This window comes from Amblyomma mixtum, chromosome 1 (genome assembly GCF_055824585.1).
Source record: "Amblyomma mixtum isolate Tamu chromosome 1, ASM5582458v1, whole genome shotgun sequence".
Classification (NCBI taxonomy): Eukaryota; Metazoa; Arthropoda; class Arachnida; order Ixodida; family Ixodidae; genus Amblyomma; species Amblyomma mixtum.
In genome coordinates this window covers 288,010,947-288,033,852 of record NC_143012.1, presented here as the reverse complement: position 1 = coordinate 288,033,852, position 22,906 = coordinate 288,010,947, and the positions used below count along the sequence as shown (strand labels likewise).

General features: G+C 47.2%; 1 protein-coding gene across 1 annotated transcript in view; it reads left to right on the top strand.

Annotated features, from left to right (window-relative positions):
• Positions 1-21,710, top strand: part of LOC149371975 (carbonic anhydrase-related protein 10-like) — a 100,224-nt gene extending 78,514 nt beyond the window's left edge. Inside the window, exons 5-10 of the mRNA XM_089566314.1 lie at positions 2,396-2,491; positions 5,525-5,591; positions 9,658-9,812; positions 11,477-11,605; positions 13,874-13,910; positions 15,281-21,710. Of these exons, the coding sequence (XP_089422440.1) occupies positions 2,396-2,491; positions 5,525-5,591; positions 9,658-9,812; positions 11,477-11,605; positions 13,874-13,910; positions 15,281-15,306 (510 nt within the window). The 3' untranslated portion in view covers positions 15,307-21,710. The remainder of the gene's footprint in view (positions 1-2,395; positions 2,492-5,524; positions 5,592-9,657; positions 9,813-11,476; positions 11,606-13,873; positions 13,911-15,280) is intronic.
• The last annotated feature ends 1,196 nt before the right edge of the window (positions 21,711-22,906 follow it).

Genomic DNA, 22,906 nt, shown 5'->3' with positions numbered 1-22,906 from the left:
CAGTTACTAAATTGATACAGTGTCGTTGCAGTTGTTTGCTTTGCGAGCAGAATGGAAGCCCTTTCGATCTATTTCGAAGACAAACATTTGCGCTGGACTAAGGCGAGGTTCCTTTGTGCAGGCGGACAACGAATTAGTATTCTGCGACGATTAAAATTTCTTATCGAATACCTGATATACGATTAGAAAATTGCTTATCGCAAGGTTTGACCTCGCTGCATCAGTCACACAGTGATACCCATAATTAGGTTGCACATGCCCCTCCTAGCAGAACAAAGTTAATGCGCTTAAAGACAGCCAAGGAAAATTGATGAATTCCGTGGTTTTTGCTGAACACGCGCCGACTTGTAGATAATTTTGGAAGGTTATCGGTATCAGTGGAGTAAATTATGTCAACAAAGCGAGTGCACAGTCTATATCACCTAGCTAGTTTGACAACAAGCTTACCTGACACACTAGAAACAAGAAGTGCGTTGTATTTCGTAGTTATGATTGATACAAAACGTTCTGTAAGGTTGTAAAAGCAGTGGACGTGCGGCGCACAGAATGTCGATTGCATTAAAACCACGCAGAGCTCGGTATTCAATAATATATTCCGTCGTCTGCCCCTTTCATTAAATGCATGACACGTTCTCTGAACCTTCTTTGAGCCAATGGACACTTCGTTTTCTGGCTGAAATTTCGTAAGTGAAATTTAAAAAGGGCAATTTTCAGATGCGTTGCGTGTCATGCAGATGCGTTTTATTTATCAATTCTACTCACACTACGAAGATAATTGCGCGCATTAACCCACAACAAACGACGCTTGAATGCTCGGCTTTCCGTGTTATGGCTATTTAATTATTCGGCACGCAATTAGTGTTCGTTTTTCGACCCTCTCCGGCCGGCAATGCATGTTTTAGGCTCCCGGCTACGTGTTGCTCTCAAGCGATGCCCCACTTAATATCAGCGAAGAGGAGGACAACCATCTGGCCTTTCTCGTTTTCGAGGGCATCAAGTGCGGCTTTTTTAAAAAGCTGGGAAGCCCGAAGTGAGCGTCAGCCAGTGGGCCGAAGAGAGCAAAGCGAATATAGAACAAAGTGCTCTGCAAAGGAAGGAAGCGCCGGACAGAAGTAGAAACAAAGATGACGTTTAAAAAAGAAAGCCATGAGCTTGACAATGATAAGATTGAACAAAAAAAATTGAAAATCTGGAATGCTCTTAATTAGGATTTCTTTCATTATCGTTTGTGCCTGAGAACGCCTTGTTACCACTTGCATTTTTTTTAGTATGTTCCCATTTTTTAATTTGCAGTCTGCCGGTATCGGCGTTCTATAAGCGATCATAGAGCGATCGACCGGAATCTTCGCGGGGGCAGCGCGAGCGCTTGTAACGAGCCTCCTCAGATATCGGAAAATCATCAGGCGATCCTCACGAGCAGCGGGGGCCGTAATTAGTGACTACGCTTCTCAAGCCCTCCCGCTTACGTGAAACTGCGTTGAGCGAGTTGAATCAGCTTGTTGAATTCTACCCGCTAATGCGCACATGAGTGACCCGCCGGGGCTTAAGCTCTCAAGCTTTTTTGAGCCGCCGTGAGTTGACTTCGGTATATTCCGCATACTACTTCGACTCCCTGCAGGCAGTAGCGCAACGCTATCCCACACGCGATACCAGAAGAACTCCAGGTGACATTAAAGAACCTTCTTGAAGACGCTACAATCTGGCGTTACGCTTAAGTGGCCACTTTATTTGCAGCTGGCCATGTGATCGTGCCGGGCAAAGTGCTGTCAATGTGCAAGCGTCTTTGAAAAACTCATTCCTCAAAAATTAGACACACCAATGGGCGCTAGAGCAGAACTGACATACGGGCTGCTTTATTTGGCTCGAATACGGCACCCCTTGAGTACTGACTAATGGAGAGTATGCACAATCTTACCTCTAAAGGTTTGCTGTGCCGTGAGTGGTGCAGAAGGTCCACTGATAAGGCCAAACACCTCCTTCCATCAGGGGGCCACAGCCCTTCAATGCTTTTTTTTTTTTAAATGCTGTACTCGGAATACAAAAGGAGACAAAAATAAGATGTGACCATGTGCAGTGTCCACACCAAATCTTCTGGAGCACCGGTGGAGTAACTGAAACATCTAATATTTGGCTGTCAAGAGCTAGAGCTTTAATATGCTATGCAGTAGTTACGTGACGCTATCTCGTTGTGAAACCACCAAATGTGAAAGATTACGTGCATCAAAACAATGAGTGTCTTTTTGTTGCAAACATTAGGTGACGCTGCACGGTCTAAAACAAAAGGCATATAACACTCACCTAACGCGCAGGCGTACTTTGCCTGAGTAGCAACAGCTTGAGGACTTCACAAAACGGTCACTGATAATTTGTGCTGTCATTAACTGTCATTTCACAGCTACAGATCCTGGGCTACAACTGCGACCTATACGCCAACGTGTCCGAAGCGAGGCAACGAGCGCAAGGCCTCGTGGCTCTAGCGGTCATAATTAAGGTGAGAATGCGCTCTTCGTTCCTACTATAAGATAGAAGAGCCACTTTTTTTCTTTGGGCTCGTATGAAAACATTTTTTCCCTCATTGGTCTTTATTACAGGAACCAGAATACCCATGACGATGAGTGGCTTGCGCTTTGCCGCGTTCTCTTGCGCTTTGTCATTCGTTCATAACAAAAATTAAAAAAGAAACATCGTTCAGTGCGGGCATTGAAACCGTCCATTTCGACATAGACCCTTAACAGACGGAGATGAGAGCTGAAGTTTCCTCCTTAATATTTGAAACGACACCAGTCGAAGAAGAGTAACTGCGGTGAAAGAAGAGGTAGCTAAACAGTCAGCGCAAACAACAGTATTGGAGTGCGAAAGCATAGATTGCCGGATGCTTACGCACCATGCACATAAAGTACAGCTTCCGTGAGCAGTACTGCAACGTGAGCAGTACTGAACAGTACCGGCTTTTTGTTGTTTTCTTATTCTCTACCGCAAGAAGTTGTTTTGGGCACCTGGACAGCGATGGACTTCGCTTAACTCGTGAACAACCGCACAGCTGCAACGCAAAACGAGCGCTCAAGCTCACGCGTCCGTGACCGCTTCGTCTCCTTTCAGGCTGAGAAAGAAAATTTTCAAGTCACACCACTGGTGTTCTTCATATTAGTCTGCATCCGATAGGCAGAATTAAAAAAAAATTGGCTGATGTTCAACCCGACTGAACCTAGTTTACAGAGCGGAAGCTCGATTAAGCATGGTTAGACATGTTTTTGTGGTTTAACGTTTCCTCGTCCTATCCTTTGCTAACGCGCCCTGTCGACTTCCTTGATCACAAGAATCATCAGATTTAATAAGCCGTCTACGATACACAGCCGAAGCACTAGTTCCAGTGCACGACTCCTGCATGGCTATCTGCAAGCGTCAAGCAACGCTTCGCGCTTTTTATTATCTGATTAGGTGAACGGCGAGTCACATGGTACAGCGCCACTAAGAAGTGAGCCTTGAAACACGTTGTTCAACGCAGTTGCGAAGGCGAGCGAACGCCTCCGGCTCCGCACTCCGCAGCAGCGCCGAGGCGCTGTGAGTCACATGGTATGACATCACAGCCACACCCCCTCGCTCCGCCGCTTGAAGGTCATTCTTCCGAGCGACATGACCTTGAGGTTTCGCACGGGAGGAGTAGAGCTTCCGCTCTAAAAGAGCCCTTATCCGTCAACTCATTTTATGCTACATTTTTAAACCCAGATTTTTCCCTCAAGGCGAAGCAGCAAGAAATTTGACTGTGCCATTATCACGGCCACCAACGACACACTCGGCGCGTAACAGCCGTTACCGACCACAGACGTCTCACTTCGAGGCGGTCCTTCCAGCGCGCTTCGTATTTCTTTGGAGACGTAAACTGGGCCACGCTCTCGGCGAATATTCATGCGACGAATGCGCGAGCACACGCGAATCCGCGGCTCCACTAAACGCAATTGCGACAGTGTAGCCGCACAACGGAACACTGTCCCGCTTCAAGCACGGCCGCAAAAAAAAAGAGAGAGAGAGCGAAAGAGCGGCTGCCCGTGGCCCGTCACAGCGCGTCGCTCATAAGAAATCCATGCGCTTCGAGCACTGCCGTCAGATCGGGATGCGTCTTCCAATGAATTATGCTGGTCTGCAATGTAACTGCCACGTGCCCAGGGTTTCTTGGCAGACGTAAGCTGTCTTGGTAATCAGCGAGAGCAATCCGAATATCCCGAAAATAACGTAACGGTGCTATATCCATTTCCAATTTACCCTTTTTTAGGTTCCTCTGCCACTGCCGTATGCATGCTGGAACTTCTGACGGCTGAAAACCGTGGTACAAGCGATGACTATTTGTCCAGCTTTCTCCATGTGTCCTGCGTTCGGAGAAAAGCGACTTTTATGGCGAAAGAAATTAATAATGTGCCGAGGGCAAAAAAAAATCCTGCTGGGACACACAAGTGAGAAAAGCAGTGGGATAGCTCCGTGCTTGGATAAGCAAGAAAGAAAAAGCAAATTATCAAGCACATAATCGATGAAAGTGTCGTGTTCGCTCCCGACCACATTATCGACAGTCAACACGGCGAGGTAATTGCCAATGCTGGTCCGGTGGTCTTTCTTTTGCCGGAGCAAATAGATTGATTCGCGCGTGCTCTCCAGATTCAGGTAGGAGACTAAGGGACTGCTCAGTGTGATGCATAACAATGGTAGGATCGTCTATTTATGTTAGCTGCTTTTTCAGCTTATAATGTGCGGTGTGGAAATTTTCTTCATGTAGACCGCAATCATAAAGCGTACCACTCGAGAACGATGTTTCTCAATGCATTCACACAATGAAATTTGAAGGAGATAAAGAACAACTTAAGTTTTTTAGTAAAAACTCCCTTTTGCTTTTGATTAAATATAAGGATTGGTGGAGGCCAATGCCACACACTTGTGAGAAATATAGCATCTAAAACATTTACTCGTAGCCACAGAGATATGTTACCTAACAAATCCTTAACAATAATCCCCACAACGTATGTGCACCAGATTACCTTCCCTAATTTGCCGCCGCACTAGCTGAGAAAACAACCCTCCACAAGCTTACAGTGTCTCTAAAGAAGAAATTATATGAACAACCATACATGAGCTATTGTCCATTAACTGTTCATTTAATCGTGCGCCTTGGTACAAGTGTTCAGCAGCTCTATTCTACTCAAAAATAGAAGTAAATTCTATGCAGACGTCATAGAATTCATGTGCCTCTCATAATCAACCACCGATATTGTGCTCAGTTTTGTGCAGCTCCAGACAAACAGCGTCGGACGCACCTTTATTCTTGCAAACTTCCACGTAACAAACCAGAATCTCCGCGGCCTTTAATTGAACGGAGCACCTGTTCTCGTTTCATTGCGATCAGCAGAGTGCATTGCTGGTGTCATATGAATTGATGTTCTTCTTTAATCAAGAAATTCTTTCAGCTGCATCGTCCAAGAAAATGTTTTATTGATAGAACACAAATAGTTTGCTTTTTTTGCTGCTTGTCTCTTTCCAGCTACGAGACGCCGCCAACGTAGAGCTTCGGCTTCTCACCAGTCAGCTGCTCCACTTGGCATTTAAAGGTGAGGAAATTGAGACGCGATATACACTTGGTAACACAGGTGCTATAACGTACTGTTCATGGTCATCAATTGCAATATGCCAGTAATATTAAAACTGCGCCATATTTGCTCTCAGCGACAACATCATCGGTGCCCGAAGTGCTAAGTGTTAGGTGCTCAGGCCTATGATAAAAGTAATTTCGACAGAAGAACGCATCGAAATACAAAAGTTTGACACTCTTTCCTGGCCAATTAAAAAAAAAATAAAGCAGTCTACCACTCAGACACGAGGTCAATATTCGTAACTTCGCCATTTTAATGCATTTACTGCCCCCATTAACAGCACTCCTTGAAATGCAGTATTATTTACTTCGACTACCGCCGCCGCATACTCTTAGCCTACACAGCAGGCATACAAAAGTAACCTCAATTTACGAATGCTGAGTATTATCAGTCTTTGTTTTTTATTATTTGCCCAAGCCATGCGTATCTCTCTGCCTTTCTCACATATTTTTCTTCATAACGTGCTACAGTCTCGAATTAAACCGACTAGGTATCACGCGAGACGGTCGCAAGTACTATTTTTAGGCTTTGTAGTAGAATGACACGTATTCCAAGAGCGGAATAAGTGTAGCTCAAAAGTGTCAGGCTTTGAATTTCGGGCAAACGATTCGCACCGAAGTTGCGAAAATCCCATCTACTATCTCCACGCTGATGCCGTGTTCATGAAAAGGGTTACTTAATTTAGGTGCACCCTCTACCATGTCAACAAATGACATTCAGAAACATTTGTTTTGCCAAGCAGAATGACTATACTACGCTACAGTGTGTTGCATGGCTTCGTGCAAACTTAGGCGCGGCAGCCATTGTGAGGTTTTGTACACTGTGAGGCTTGCGAAGACTACTGTCCACTGAAGCGAAGCTCACATATAATGACGTTGACAATGCCAAGCTATGTGTTCAACTGCCTCCGGTTAGCGAACATCATCATCCTGGTAGAAGGTTGCGGATTTTTTATTCCGCTTAACCTCTTGTCGTCGTGTGGCAGTACTACTCAGTCAGGTGTTCGGCTTCTCTAATGGCATTGATGCCTAGAAGACAAGCTCACTTTACAAAAAATGCATTTGGCATCTGAGTCGTGCCAAGGAGGAAGGCAGGCGAAGTGAAAAGCAGAGAGAGAGAGAAAGAGAGAGAGCTCGCCCACTGACTGCCTTCTATTACCAAGGCACCCAGTTTTAGTCATCTTTACTGACAAGGCACTCTAGTCGCATATTCAGCATTGTGCATTCTCGATGAAATTGTTACATCGTCGTTAGGAAGGGCTGCGAAGACGAAATGTGTCATCGTGGAGCGAGTGCAACGCTTTTAGCCTCAAGTTTGCCTCCGTGTGTTTCATTATGCGAAGCGTATTGGAGAGCAAAGCCCCGTTCTCCTCTGGTTTCTTGTAGCCGATGCAGTGACGGTGTTCTCGCAGAACTAAACCCCGCACAGAAAGCGCCGCTTTCAACGAGCAGGTCTTCTTACGCGGTGTTCAAATAGGCATTTAATGAAACTGAGGTATGAATATCCATCCAGTGGGTCCTTCTGTCCTAACATGTGTCCCTGCACTCCGAGGAGAAGTTAAAAAATTTTATTAGAGTAAAGGAATGAGCTCAGTAACTCACTCCCTTCTCGATGGACAACCGAAGCGTGCCGTGAGAAAAAAACATGAAGGAGGAAGGAAAGAGGGAAAGAAGAAACAGAGAACGAAACTCACAGTGGAGGACTCCGGGCTGATTCCGACAAGTTGGGATTCTTTAAGGTGCACTGACATCGCACAGCCCAGGAGCGTCTTTCGTTTCGCCTCCCTAGACAAGTGGCCGCCGCGGCCGGGATAGAACCCGTGTCCCTAGGCTCAGCAACCAAGCACCCTAAGCACTAAGTCACCGCGGTGGGTCTGAAGTAGGTGATTAGTTATAAGTGTTTAAGAACGAAAAAGAAAAGTAATGAGTTCTAGTGTATGGGCTTTGAAGGAGTAAAAGGTGGTTCCAGAAAATCGCGTTGACTTTCATTGTAACACACGTATCGTGAGACTACTCTGGAACCCCCCTAGTTTCCCACCCGAGAGATAAACAGTAAGTTCACTGCATAGTTTTTGAATGCACATTATATGCCTGCTTCCCTCAGCAGCGCCTATAATGGTGGAAGGCTCGTGAAATATGTAAGAAGGAGGTATGATGCTGATTCGCCTCAAGCATTTGGCTTGAGCGCGTTTCGTTCTGCTTTGTCGTAGAGTTAACCGATGAGGAGAGGTTCGCTTTGAAGAAGCGAAAAATAGACACTCGGCGCCGTGAATTCTGGTTATATGATGCACGGGCAGAACAGCACAACGCAGGCACCTTGTATTTCTGGCTACATTTTTATCCCCAGCTTTCTCAGTAGCCTACCTGACGTGAATCCTGTAGTAGGGGTTTTTAGTGCGGCACGCGTATACACCTCCCTTGGAGTCAGTCCTCACAGCAGGAGTAATGGCGATCCGGCAGAGCATAGCGCAAGCACCAGTGGAGACCGCCGCTCTGTCCGTCGCTGATGAGACCCGCAGTAAAAAGCCACGGCGCTCCGATCCGTAGAGAATGGGCGCCTGCCCGCACTCCCGGCCAGCGGCATCGACGGCACCGGTAGCGTGGCGGCGGTGGCGGGACCACGTGTTGAGCGGCGAGATGCTTCCGCCACCGGCGATGGGCAATCCTCGTAATTGGGCCGCGATCAGCGTCCTCGCAGGCCATCGGCGGCTAATGAGGCCTCCCCCTAATCGGTCGCGCGGGAGAAAAAGCGGCGCGCGCGTGCGGCCCGCCGGGGCCCACCGGCGCCGAGGGCGGACCTTCGCTCTGAGACCGCGCCGCTGCGCGCTGGACGCTCGTTAGATGCTTTCACTTGTGCCTTCTTCTCGGGCGCATCTTGCCTTATTCTCGCTCTCGTTGCCCCGTCTTCTCCTCCTTGGTGCGTCTGGTCTGAGTGGAGTGCCGAGAGATGGATGTTTCGTCGACAGATCGCGATGATCCCGACTCCTAGGCGGTGCGGCCGCCCCAATTAAGCGAGAGAGCGCGTGTGTGGTGTCGAGTGCCTCGGTGTATTGGCTCTATTCCGTCCTTGAGGAAAGGAACGAGGAAGTTTTTCGGGAGGGGAAGTACAGCGAGTAACCCCGAACTTTCCATCACTAAAAGTAAAGGCCAGAGAGGTACTAAGCTGATGGGTAAGTTCCGTGCTCGAGATCTCTCGCTGGTGTTTCTCCCGCGATAGGCTTTGGCTCAGGACTTCGCCACTCATTGGTGCTTAGGTTCGAGATATAGGACCGTCAGAAGTAATAAGCCTGCAGATCTTAGCCGGATGTTCTCGTGCCTTATGTCGTCATGTAGATCTTCGTATCTGCTCTCAATGTTTATTTGTGACTACCCTGTAAGCTCTCTTGCCAGAAGAGATGCGCACGTGCCGGCTGGAAATGCTATGCGGTTACTCATTAGCTGCGCCAATTAAAGTTGTGCATTTGTACACTAATAATCACTGAGTCCCGAAATTCTGCACAAACCGATATTATCTGCTCTTATTTTCGGCCAAAATGTTTAGATACCAGCAAACCGGTTCAGACCAGTGGCATAGTTCAGATAAGTATAGTTTACGAAACTACTTATTTTCTTTTTCTCCGCAGAGCTTACAAAAAACAGGTTTTGTGCAACTGAAAGCGCCTGCTGACGTGGGAACAGCTGGGGATAAGAGTTAATAGTAAAGGTTGTGCAGGGGCTATAGGAGGCCCATGACGTGGATGTTCTGGGCGAAATCAAACAGAGCTCATAGGTTGGCCCTTCCCGCTGTCCGCGGGGCGGTCCAGTAAGTGTAAGTGGTTAGGCGATGCCCCTAGAGGAAGCACTAGCGGACCGATGCTGAGGCTAGACATCGCCACATTAGATGTCCCATGTTTACAGCGCTCGAAGTAGGCCCTCAGGGGAACCTGTATCAGCGATTCATTCTTTGAGGCTTGGGACAAACACCACCGCACGACGCCACCTCTCTTCTTTAACGGCTCCAGCCTCACTCTGAGTGCGTGCGCCAGGCTCGCAGGTTGCCGTGAAGTCGGTGTCCATCCGAGACCTGCTTCCTGACACGGACAGTTACATGACCTACGAGGGTTCGAGCACGACGCCTGGCTGTGAGGAGACGGTCACCTGGATCCTGATGAACCGGCCGCTGTACATGACCCGGCAACAGGTGACTCTCCCGTCCCGCTGCAAGGGTACAATTGAATAAAAAACGAAACCGAAAGGGCTCCGCCTTGCGGACATGGAGCCTGTTTGAATGAGGCGCGATAAAACCTTTGCGCTACTGTTAAGCATCAGTTCTTTAGCTGCCGCTTACCACTGACTGAACTTAACAACAGTGGAGCCATTTTCAGGGGCTGCATTTTTTTTTTATTTGCGCCATGTACACCCGCCGTTGGAAATCTATGGAGCTCCACACTGGCGAAAAATGCGGATTTCTTCGCATTCAGGACTCATTGGTTCCATTTAATGGCGCACTGGTCCATTCGCGCACCCAAAATTAAGCAGCATGCATGTATTTCGGGCCAGTGATGTTCCGTTCGGAGAATTTTTCCTTTTCCGGGGAAAATGACGAGTTAAACTTGGCGCAAAAAAAAAAAATTACGCAGTGTCAAAGATTTTTAGGAAGAGCAATTTTCGCCTCTTTTCAAAAATGACGGATTATTCAATATGCTGCAGAGAAAAAAGGCACGATATGGATGTTTTGGGTCTAACTGAAGAACTTTTTTACGGTATGAAACATCACTGTTTAGGGTTGCTTGCAAAGACGGTGATGCAATTACGCCTTTGCGCTGTAATTGCATTTCGCAAACTTTTGACTGCAGGTGTACGTATGAGCCGTAGCTGCGATGAAAACCTGGAAAAATGATTTCGGCGGCATTCAGCGCGGCTTGCCGCAGAATAAATATTATCAAGTTCTCAATTCGGAGCGAATGTTTTTATTTTCTCAAGAAAAAAATTATTAATGTGCGGTTTCAAGGCGTTGAACGTAATTATCCCAGCAATTTCGTATAAGCAAGTAGCCAGGAGAGAAAACATATATTGTCGTTAGGATTTATTTCATTGCCTTCACCATCTCTGTCGCCGTGAAGGGTATGCGTATTCTTTATTCCTCAGTGTTTACTAAAAGCGGGCAAAGCTCGTACAAGTGCAGGATAGCGCGTGATCGGCTAAACGTTTAGCCGGTAGCTCGTCGGTCACAAAAACGTGCGATCGAAGGTCTCGAACGGTGACGACTTTACCACGACGGGTGGTGAACAGTGCTTGGGGAGGCACTGGGAAAGCTTGTCCAAAGTCTGGTCGAGTTCGCCGGTAACTTTCTCGTCCTCAAAACAAAACGTGTTCTTTTTCTTTTTTTTTTTGTGGCAGCATCGATGCAGTGAACAATTAAATGCGCTTTCAGACAGGCACCACTTACGTACTGTATAGTTATTTATTTATTTACCTCAATGAATGAGCCTGCGCAAAACAGGGCTTTGTCATACAAATGTCATACAGTATATTTATGATATCGGATGACGTATGTACGATTTTTGCAAGAATGTATGACATTTAAATGACGTTTATACGACATCAGAATTATATGTGTATGAAATTTGTGTTACAAACCTGTATGAGGTTATTGCATCAGACAGCTTTTCTCACTGGGATAATAGTCTGCCAATAAGGTTAATTCTGAGCAGGCTCGACACTTATTCTCCACGCAGTTATTCTGCCTGCGTGAACAAATTTCTCGCAGACTACTGACTCTTTCCTTTTCCTGTTTCTTTCTTCTCTTCCTCCTCCTTCCCCTCTCTTTCTGCCCTCTCCAACGCGCGTGGTCGGCGGCTGCAGCTGTTCGCCACGCGGAAGCTGATGCAGGGCGACGCATTCCATCCCAAGGCTCCGCTGGGGAACAACTTCAGGCCCACGCAGCCACTCCACGGCCGCGTCGTGCGCACCAACATTGATATTAGGAGCGATGTGAGTGGACACCCACCGCGCTCGAGCATTCAATCCTTCGCTCCAGTGTGACGCCTCTCTCGGGGTCGCCACGCTATTCTGGGCGCGTCGGAAAGCGTCGCGCTGGCCCTGAGCGCGTTAGGAACGCCCACCGCTTGCGCGGGGCGATTGCGTTGCCTCACAGAAGTCGCACTTGCGAGCGACGAGCAAGATCGACCCTAGGAACCCCCCACCACTTCTCAGTGATAAGAGCGCCTTTGCGAAACTATCTTAGAACAGAGAGCGCAGCCATCATATTCCACCGATGCCGAAAAGATGTGTCGGGCTTCTCGATGCTTCTATTAATGTGTTCTATGAGCTAGTCATTTCTAAAGTATGACTAGTTCATCATTCGTTACAATAATCATGGTAGAAATGACAATGTTTAATCTATTAAAAAATCTCATTTTGTGAAAGAATATTGTGAAAGAATATATCGCGCGTGTGCCCTTTTTTTTTTTTGCACTTTATTACAATAACCCCAAACTCTAGCGCGAAGTTTTTTTCGCAGATTCTTGTATTTGTTGCTGCATTGGTGATGTAAAAGTAAAGACGCCAAAAAACCACACACACACACACAAGACAAGAGAACGAGACAGAGCAACAGGGCTCTGTCCCGTTCTCTTGTCTTGTGTGTGTGTGTGGTTTTTGGCGCCTTTACTTTTACAATGAATTACCAACTAGCCCCAGCAAGAAGTTCTCTTAAGCATTGGTGATGAAAGGTTCGTGTACTAATATGCGGTACCAACTTGTACATTAACTCCTTTTTGCCAACGGCATTCAGCGAATCACCCCCCCCCCCCCCCCCCCCTCCCTCCTCTTAATCGCCATCAACCTTGAATCTTATATCTTTCAGGAACAGTTATGACCAACCCATTCAAAGACTGAATAACTATTCCTCTTTGTAATGAGGTTAATTTTTTTTCATAATATGTACTACTGTAAAACCGGAATAAGTAGAGATAAATTCATAAAACCTCCATCTTATATATCGAAAAGGCGTGACCACTCTCTGAAAGTTCATGAACTTTCTTTTTGAAGTGACCACTTGCGTTATTCTTTTTTTTTTTTGCACGTGCGATTAGAGACTGGAATGCTTTACTATCAGATGCTGTTCCAGTACTAGCAAATGATGCTTTTTGCCACGTTTTGCGCATGTGATTTCGATGTGATTTTTGTGACGAAGATGTCCCCTCTGCTGTAATGCCTGGAACAGACGATGCAGGTAATCAAAAAATAAATAAATAAAAATACGCTCAACGCATGAACTTTACTGAAATAATTGAGTAGAATGTCGATAGAGGAACGAACAATAGACGTACGGCTAAAAGTTATACCACAAAAAATATATAGAACACCATAGAAGAAAGAACAGAGCGCTACTAGCATTTTATCTTTTTTTCGTTTATTCTCTGTCCTCTCAAAACTTCTTGTCGTCCTGCTTTTTCATCACGCTGCAGCTCATTACGGGCGTCGGAAGTGCACAACTACACATATAGGTCAGGCTATCCTATAAATCAAGCTGAAATGGTCACCTGTTCCTTGTCCATTTCAACCGTACTAATTCTTTCAGGGTACTGACACAAAATGGGTATATAGAGATGCCGCCCAGCAAGATTCAGCCGCATCATTTGAGTACAACATGATTTAACCTGGTTTTTAATGTTGTCAGAGGAGCTGCTCGGCATTTCGACCCGCATCGAGTGACATCAAAGTGCACTTGCCCCCAGTTATCGAGACGTCTCCGAGCCCAGTGGTAGCTCACAGAAACAACCAGTGCTTGCCGGCGATGCCGACGTCATCAGGAATAACGTCAAGGTGCACTCCAGCGCTGGCGCCTACCAAGACCGAGAGTGCTGTACAAAACAATTTTTAATTAATTAATCAGTCACTCAGCCCGTAGGCTTGTGTGAGGAAAAAAATACGGGCACTGGAAAATTTTTTGTTTGTATCCCTTTAACTAGAGCTCCTTTTTGGGATAGCCTGATTATAACCGAAGCCCGAGCCAAACATCAGAACGCGAATGACACTTGGTCGAGGATAGCTCTGGAAACTTACAAAAAGATATGTATTCCTCGGCGAAAGGTGTCCTTATTGGTGTCTTTTTTGTGCAGTACTTTGCCAGGGATCCTGTTCATTAATATCTGTGCTGCCGCTTTTCCATGCATGCCATGAGCAAACCAGACGTTTAACTGCCTTCTGCAAAGACTCGACTTCTTGACGATTACATATTTTTTTTCCTTCGTACAGGACTGCCCTGGAATGCACGTCAACAAGTTTTACCAAGGTGGGTTTGCATCCAAGCGTCGTGTTTGTGCGGCCTCTCGACGTTTTGTGAAAATAATCATTATGAAACGGGGGGGGGGGGGGGGGGGGGGGTTGAGGGGGTTCTTACTCGGCCGCTGAGCCTCCTTTGAGGTCTAGGCCGTGAACTCCGAGAACTCAGGATTATTTGTCTGGAGCCGAACGTTTATTGCGTTCTCCCAAAATCGCTGGCTGCTCGATCTTCGACCCTTGCCGTCTGGCTTGGTCGTGCGGCTGACGGGGCAAGGTGACGACAACAAACAGGGAAAATGGGAGGTATTCACCCGACGACTTCTCGCTGTCGCGGCTCGCGGTTGTCTCCTCCCGGCCGCAGCCGATCCCCACCGACCTCGGCGCACTTGCCCGTTATCACTTCCGGCCAATCAGCGACCGCTTCGGCGGCGCCTGGCGGTGCGCGCTTGCGACCAGTTTGGGGAAGAGGGCAGCCAAGCGCTCTCGAGCGGACCATCCGGTTGCTCACCCGCAAGGAGAGGGGGGGGGGGGGGGGGGGGGACGATTTAGCCCGTCTCCACGGCGCGCCTCACCGGCCAGGGATGGATACTGCATTCCGAAATTCCCACAGGAAGGACTAGTCGATAATGAACATTTAACCGAGCCGATCGCGACGATACGTCATGTATACCCACGAAGATCCATTTTAATCACTGGGTAACTGTTCCACACGATGACGGTGAGCGCTGAGCAGTTCATGTTTATACTCCGCACATTACTGGAGCAAAATTTACTCATTCTAGGCGCGAGAAAGTAAAGAAATACGCTGTTACGGTCCAACTGTACTTGAAACTCAAGAAAGGCTTTCAAACCTTCATTTACGCACGTAAAGTTCGTTGTAGAGTTATATGCGAACGGAAGACTGTACCAGTTCACAAAACTGCGGCAGCCACAACGTGATGCCGAATATCATCACCTAAAAACGTCGTCCTCTAGTCTGTGGAGCCCCATCTTGGCTAAAACATGTGAACTATACTTACTTGCCTTGCGCACTGCACACGCAGTTTCAAAGCCAGTCACTTTCCTGGGCCACCTTTAATATGCAACACTTTTCTTTTTCACTTTCCTCAGTCCTTCTAACATGCTCAAGAAACCATTCCTGCATCACCGAAGAAAAAAATAGCACCTGCTCGAAGCTTTAACTTGCTATTTCCCCCGCTTTTTCTCCTCCTTAAGGAGCAGGCAGGAAAGATATTGTTTACAGTTCAATATAACAAGAGCATTCCCAGTTTTAAGACCTTTAAAAGCCGGTGCAGAGGGGTTAGGCGATCCTCCCCTCTGTGCACCCGGCGCGAGCCCAGGTGATGCGAAAGCGCGTTCTCTCTTCTCTGGCGCTCGCAGCGAACCTGGATCTTCTCAGCCGATAGCAGCAGCCGGTGGCTGAAGAGGAGAGGATCCTCGTCGCCCACCGAGATGGAGCACGCGGAGAGCCCGCGACGACGGCTCTTCGCGCCGCGCGCTCGGCCCCGCCTGCGCGGAGACGGAGAAACGCCAACGAGGCCTGTGCGTTCCTGGCAGAGTGTGGTCGCCAGCCTGTGTGTGCTACGTAGGAACTGCTGTCGGGAACTGCCTGCCAGGGGTGCTTCAGGCGGTGGCAGCAAACTGGAAGTGGACTCCGGATGAGCAGAACAATACTAATACTATATCCCACGATCGGAGGTTTCTTGTGTTTGGTTAGAAACGTGATGCTGCGGATAATCGAATCACTCTTCAAGTTCCCATCGGTTACGTGGAGAGAAAGAAAAATTGCATTTACCGTGCACAGCGTTGCTTGGAGAGACCGGGTTTCTACCACTTGTCATCTAGAATGTAGTTGACGTGCTGGATTAGGGCTGGCAGAAGTGGTTCCGCTGTGGTTTTATGAGGTTGAACGTCCCAAAGCGACTCAGGCTTTGAGGAACACTGGCAGAAGTGGATAAATGGCGTTTTGTAGGAATGTTAGTCAGTCTGACAGTTACAGGAGGTGAATAACTGGAACAAGCGAGTGAATGATGAGAAAAAAATAATGACATAATAGTAATCTACTTTATTTCCATCCACACGACGCCAGAGGCTGTGGTCAATGGTTGCGCGAACGGCGTAAGTTTGACAGGAGTCCAAATACCCTCTAGAAGATGACAACACAGAACGCTAACGCGTGCAAAGGTAATTCTTGTTTTTCTACTTGGTTAAGCGAATGAGAGATGTCAGACATATACAACACATCCATACAACCACAAAAATTAAGAACATGGCTGTACAACGAAAATAGCCGGGCAAACGCAAATAAAAATGAATGCACGCTTTGAATGAATAAGGGCGAAGGAAATTAGTGTAAAATTGTAAGAATGTGGTGAGTCAGCTGAAACAAGGGGTACTCAGTGAACTGCATGCGAAGTTGGGGATAAAATCTAATAGAGAATATCGTAGCGAACTCCGATTTGCTAATGACATTGCGTTGCTAAGCAACTCAGGGGCCGAACTGCAAAGCATGATCGAGGACATAGACAGATGAAGCAGATAGGTGGGTCTAAAAATTAATACGCAGAAAACTAAAGTAATGTTCAACAGTATGGGTAGGGCACAACGGTTTGCAACAGGCAGGAAAGCATTGTAAGTTTTAAGGGAATACATCTACTTACATCTAATTACACGCGACTGCAATGACCAGGAGATTAAGAATGGGGTGGAGTGCATTTTGCAGGCACTTGCACATGATGGATAGAAGTTTATCAATATCCATCCTTCAAGAAGGAAGTATATAACAGCTGTATCTTACCAGTAGTAGGCTATGGGACCGAAACATTGATGCTAACGAAAAGGGTTGAGCTTAAACTGAAGACAGCGCAGCGAGAGATGGAATGAAATATGATAGGTGTAAGGTTAAGAGACCGGAAGAGAGCAAAATGGGTTATGGAAAAAACCCGAGTTATGACATCCTACTCGAAATCAAGAGGAGGAAATGGGCTTAGGCAGGGCATGTAAATGCGAAGGCAACATAACCGCTGGTCGTTAAGCGTTATAGAGTGGATTCCAAGAGAAGGCAAGCGTAGCTGGGGGCGGCAGAAAGGTAGGCGGGCGTATGAGATTAAGAAGTTTGCGGGGTACGGTGGCCGCAGCTGACAAATGACAAGATTAATTGGAGAGACATAAGAGAGGACTTTGCTGTGAAAGGGACGTGTAGTTAAAATGATGGTGATTATTATTATTTTACGCTTATCTATGTGTTGTTATTCGTAGATACGCGCACAGAGTGGGGCTTACAACGACATTCCGAAATAAATTGCTTCAAAGAGGGCACCTTATTGAGATCTAAACCTATGCACATGATGCATGATGAGCTGTCGGATTTTGAATATGACCTCGCGAGAGTGTGGCAATATAAATATCCTGGCTTTCCTCGGTGAGGCTGATGGAGTGTAGCATTACAGCATAGTATATTTTCGCGTCCTGAGTTAGCCTCCCCAGGCAATCGACATTGAAGCACAAAAAACAAGTTGTGCTGGTGAGCTCGTAGAATCCTATAGTTGTTTCCATTTCATTGTGCCCAAAAATGTACTACATTATGACAGCAGGCTCAGTTGATAGTGACGAACGCCAAATATTGTCATCGTAATCTCTACGCAATGAGTCAATGACAAAAAGAATTTCCCTCAGCCATAACGCCGGGCTTTGGGTTCGATTAAAGAAACTTTTGCTCTCTGCCATAGTGAAAACACTTGGAGCTTAAAAGCGAAGTCATATTTCTACAATATCGCGCACTTTTTCCTTGCTGCCGAGTTCCGTTAAGACGGAGTCTGCAATAAGTCAGGAAATGGCAGGCAAACTGATCTTTCATATGCACACCCTTTAAAAGGATAGTGCTCAGAGGGCGCAGCTTTCGATATAGTCTGGACACTCGAAGGCAACGTGCGGTGCTGGCTTTCTCCCATTTAACGGACTGGCAAAATGTCCGGCACCCGTAACAGACGAGCAGTTTAAAAAAACCGCTACTGCACCATCACAGGCGCTGAGTGCTTCATGGTCTTTCCGTATCTCCCCACTCGTATCTGCCAGATTCCCCCATGGGAGGCAAAAATAACGAACAAGCAGTATACGCCTGCGCGCCTTGCGAGGCCGAAGCATCGGCAGCGTAACAACACTTTAGACCGTTTGTACATCAGCTTTCAACTGTCAGCTCAGATAATTCCTCGTGGCATCCGTTGAAGGTTGAGATGAAAATGCAAGTGCATGTATTAGAGAGATGAGTGCCCTACGAGCACACCGAAACTGCCTCGCAAAACATAAAGAGACTCCATCGCTTATCGCAGCCCCTATGCCTTTAAAACAGCCGAAGCAGTCGTCGTGGTGTCCACAGCCCTTTTCCTTTAAGTCACCGTCCCATGTCACTGCCCAGGAGGCGAGACCCAATGGATCGGGTTTCTCTTTTCCGAGGGTATATTCAATGAGCAGCTATGCCTGGAAAAAATGTGTATCCTAGTTTCTTCGGCCTGTAATTGCCGGTTATTTTTAATCAATCGACGGGCCTCAGCGGCAGCGAGTGCACCTCGAAGTGACTGAGTTGTGCTCTTCTATAAGGCCAGGCCTAGCGAGAGCTTCTTCTCATGTAAGCCTGCTGCAGACCGCAAAGCACTGGAATCAGCTAGCAGGAGAATATAATCAGCGTGTGGCACTTGGCCCGTGAAATTTATATCCTTCAGCGAGCTTTTGGATGTTCCCACGAAGTCACGATGCAACACTGCGTAACGTGATCAATAAAGAAATCAAGTCGCACTTCAACCGCTAAAAACGACGAGGAGTGACTGTCCAGTTTCGAATGCTGACAGTCAAACGAATAACAATAGCCCACCCGTCTGAGCCCAGAGCTAGGCCGAAGAGTGCCGGACTCTTCGTGGAGTCCAAAACGTCGCGATGCGAGTGTGGGCACAGCTCTGATCATTTTTAGGGTGGCGAGATGCGGAGCTACAGCTGACGTCGGCCAATCACGACCAATTTATGTAGCCGCCTTTCTGCGATTGGCCGAGGCTGTGCCTGTAACGTTGTTGGCTCTCGTAATTGGCCAGCGCTCAGCAGACAGCAAAACCATGAACCGCTAGAAAATGCCAGCGGAGATATCGGTCTCGATCCTGATTGGCTGATACCACATCCAACGGCCAGAGTGCGCTTACAGTTTCATTAGAACAGGGAACAGGTGGGCAGCCGTTCTGCATTAGACAGCGAGATCGCCGCGTCGGGTATAGACACAAGGAGTTCGGCATGCCGCGAACGAAGATTTATCCGGGACTGCAGTACGAATTTTCCGTGAGTTAGACGTCGATGTGAGGAGGCATAAAGTGGCCTGTTTTTTCATGGAAGTCATCTCCTAGGGAGAAGCACCAGCGATACAGTCAGCTACGTGAATGCGCTTCGATATCTCCGGTAGCACTCTCTGAAACCTCCTTTCTTTTCAGGAAGTAAATATATTTGCCGGTGGCGGCGCATTCGCAACGAGCTACAGCTTCCAAAACTGCGTTAACCAGTAATAGCAGAGTCCAAAGTATATGTCATCCTATTTTGGTTCGATCTCAACTAGAGATGTAAAATTTCAAGAAATTTTGAATGGCATGAAAAAAACCGTTTCTTTCAGGGTTTTTTTTTCATGAAACAATGCAAATTTTGCAGAACGGGACAAAAACAGATTTATTTGCAACAGCACAACGATCAATAGTAATGCTCCGGCGTTCAGTCGAATATGCAGTTATAGATGCCATATTGTGAAACGAACTTCTTGTTCTATTGCACCGAGAAAGCGAACATGAAAACTGATCCATAAGTCACTCCATATCGGACTCAGAGTCACTGTCGCTGGATGCGGCACTACGCGCAGCAGCATGAATCGAAGCTGTGCCCACAGCTAGGTTCGACTGCACATACACAAGCTTTCGAACGCGTTCCCCTGAAAGCCTGTTGCGAATCCTTGTATGGACGTTTCCGAAACAGGACCAGTTTCGTTCGCAGCTGGCGGATGATGGTGGTATCTGCAGCAGTCGGCAAGCCAGACGAGTTAGCGGCTGGTTGGTGCAAAGGCCTCGCCACCAGGTAGATGGGGCCACGTGCTTCGCTGAAGACCCCTGTCCTGCACCAAATTCCTGCGGATGTCCTGTACTCTGCTACGTTGGAAATCAAGAAGCTGGGCTTGTATTTGGCTAAAACCACTTACGTGCACAGCAGCCTATGTTATTTATGCCGTGTGTGTAGTGCTGTAAAATTTGCAGCCATTTTGTTCTACTTCAGCCGTGAGTTCAAGTATTAGTGTGTTTTTAAGTCAAGCCTGGATCTTATATGTGACCTGGCCTTCAACTCACGTACTCGCAGCAAGAACGTTTTAAAAGCACTACCTGGAACCGGCGATGACGACTGCTCTCCAATCGTTCAATGATGCACGCTGTAATGGTTTTCAAAGCAAAAACAAAAACCTAAACTAAAAGCAAGCAATCCTAAAACATTAAAATTGTGGTGTGAAATTTTCGATGCTTCCATTTTTTCTCGTCTGAAAAAAAACGAAAAAAAAACGTTTTTTTTTTCCAAAATTGCAGTTTTTTTCAGGCCTTCACATCTCTGATCTCAACTTGTGAAGTATTAAACCGCCAATGGGTAAAGAGAGCAGAAACACGTTCTTCGATGCAGGCGGAAGGCAAAAAACGCCCGTGTGCTGTGCGATGTCAGTGGACGTTAAAGATCCCTAGGTGGTCGAAATTATTCCGGACCCCTCCACTACGGCACCTCTTTCTCTCTTCCTTCTTTCATTCCCTCATTTATCCTTTACGGCGTGGTTCGGGTGTCCACAGAGATATATGAGACATTTACTACTCCATTTTCTTTCCTCAGAAACCAATTTTCAATTTTATTTTCAGGTGGCACTCACACTTTGGCTGTGCTTAGTAAAGGGTCCTCAACCATCCATTCGACTGCAAACAAGACGAAGTGCGAATCCATGCCCCTTAATACGGCCTCCTTGCAAGCCGGGTTCTAATCTAAACTAAAAGCATACAAAAGAGACGTGTGAGCACATTTTCGCGAGAAAGTCCTGTTACTCTCCTGCTGGTCCAAATTTTCGCCTTTTCGTAACTTCGTAACCCTAACGTATTCTTGCTGGCCACGCCCTCTTTTGGGTCCCATCTCTCGCCATCCTCATGCTTGCCTTCCGCGTCAAGAACGCTCACCTGTGTCGCTGGAAATAAATAGCCATTCGTGCTGGGCTTACTGCGCGAAGGGAGGGTGCAGCACGTTCAACAGCACATTGTCTGGAAGGAAGGTAAAAAAAAAAAAAAGCACGCGGCCACGAGGCGCATAAGGGGCCGAAGATCGCGTGAGTTACGTGTGCCGAGCCCGACCCTGTCGGTGTAGTACCTCCCAGCACGCTAGTGATGCCGAGAAGGGAAGGAAAGCCTCTCATAGCGAACGGGAGCTTCGGCACAGGGTGGTCCAAGTTTCCCTTTATATGCCTCTTTGAAGCAAATTTAAGCACTGCTTTCGTTTTATTTTTATCGGAGACCATCGAAGTAGGGGAATCAAAGCGCGTTTTAAAAGAATACTCTGAGTTTTTGTTGTCGTATTTTGCCTTAATGAATGTTGCAAAAGACGGGGAATACTTCGCATCGCGGTCTACTTCATTTCGCGTCAGTGCGGTTAGTGAGACAGGTGAAGCAAATAGGGTTGATTCCGTGCTGCCACTGGCTCATATCACTTTGAACGGCGCAGTTGTGACCAGCTTTTACACTGCTCCATGATTTATCAGTGTCATCAAGCACACGAATTTTTTTGGCTTCTTGTTTTTTGGATAGATATTTTTTAATAAAGTGTATAACTTATGGCCCCTCTCAATTACGAATCTGAAAGACACCAATGTAATCACAGAGTGCTGAAGCCTCCATCGACCCCTGCAATGTCCTTGACTGCGAACAGTACGATGGTGAAGGAAATTTAGGAGAAATAAAAATGTGCGCGTGATACGGACTCGATCTCCATTTTGTCTTTTTCTCTCGTCCTTCAGAAGATCATTGCGAATTTAGTAAGCAGGGAAAAACGCAAACGAGCAGAAAAAGATGAAAATTCGTGTCAAAATGGCCATCACTCTTCCGCCTTCTGGCTTCCTCACTGGAGTTGTACTGTTCTCTTATAGGGTGAAAGGCCCGTTGCTGTTGTCACCAAGCAGTGCCATTTACAAGTCGCCAGTCCATGCTGTACGGCACGCTGACTAAGCCTTGCCAGTGCATCAGGTTGACGTGCCTAGCATGGCACCAGTGGAGGCTGCGAGGTGATGGTCAGCGGTCTGAGGACCCTCTTTCGCCTTTTTAACTCCTCTCAACTGCGGTCGAGTGGAGGGTTTCATGGTGAAAAGGAAAAAAAAATCTCATTGAGATTGTCACCACTTCTCGCACTTTAGTGGGCGCTCCCAGACACCCTCAGAGCGTGTGGGAGTAGCGGTCTCGGACTCAAAGGACTCAGCGTGGACCCTCGACTCAGCGTGGCAAGCTCAGCAGAGACCAGCTACCAAGTGACAAGAGGTTTGGTCGTTTGGTGCCCAGCTTTCGCCGGTCGCAAGTCAGAGAATGGGTCGAAGCCATAGGTTCACAAACAAAACAAACTTTTTTACACCAAAGAGACGGTACAGAGGATCTCACAATCACTCGCACGAGCACAAAGTGATTAATAAAACAACACAACTCTTGCAGAGCTACAATCGAGAGAGATTACAACACAAAAAAAAATTTACACCTAAAGTGCACTAACACAAGAGAGAGGCAAACAAACAAGGCACAATTTGTTCACCGGGCACTGCGACAATCCGACGACGGTGCCTTCCCGCAGACTGGCGCGCGCTGCCTCGTCGGTCCGTGGCTGGGCGAGTGGTGTTGTCCCGGGAATCGAGCGGGCGCGCTTCTCGGCAGCTTAAACGGCAGCTCGGGCTGACCGACAGCGGTCAACGCCCTTCTTATATAAGCTTGT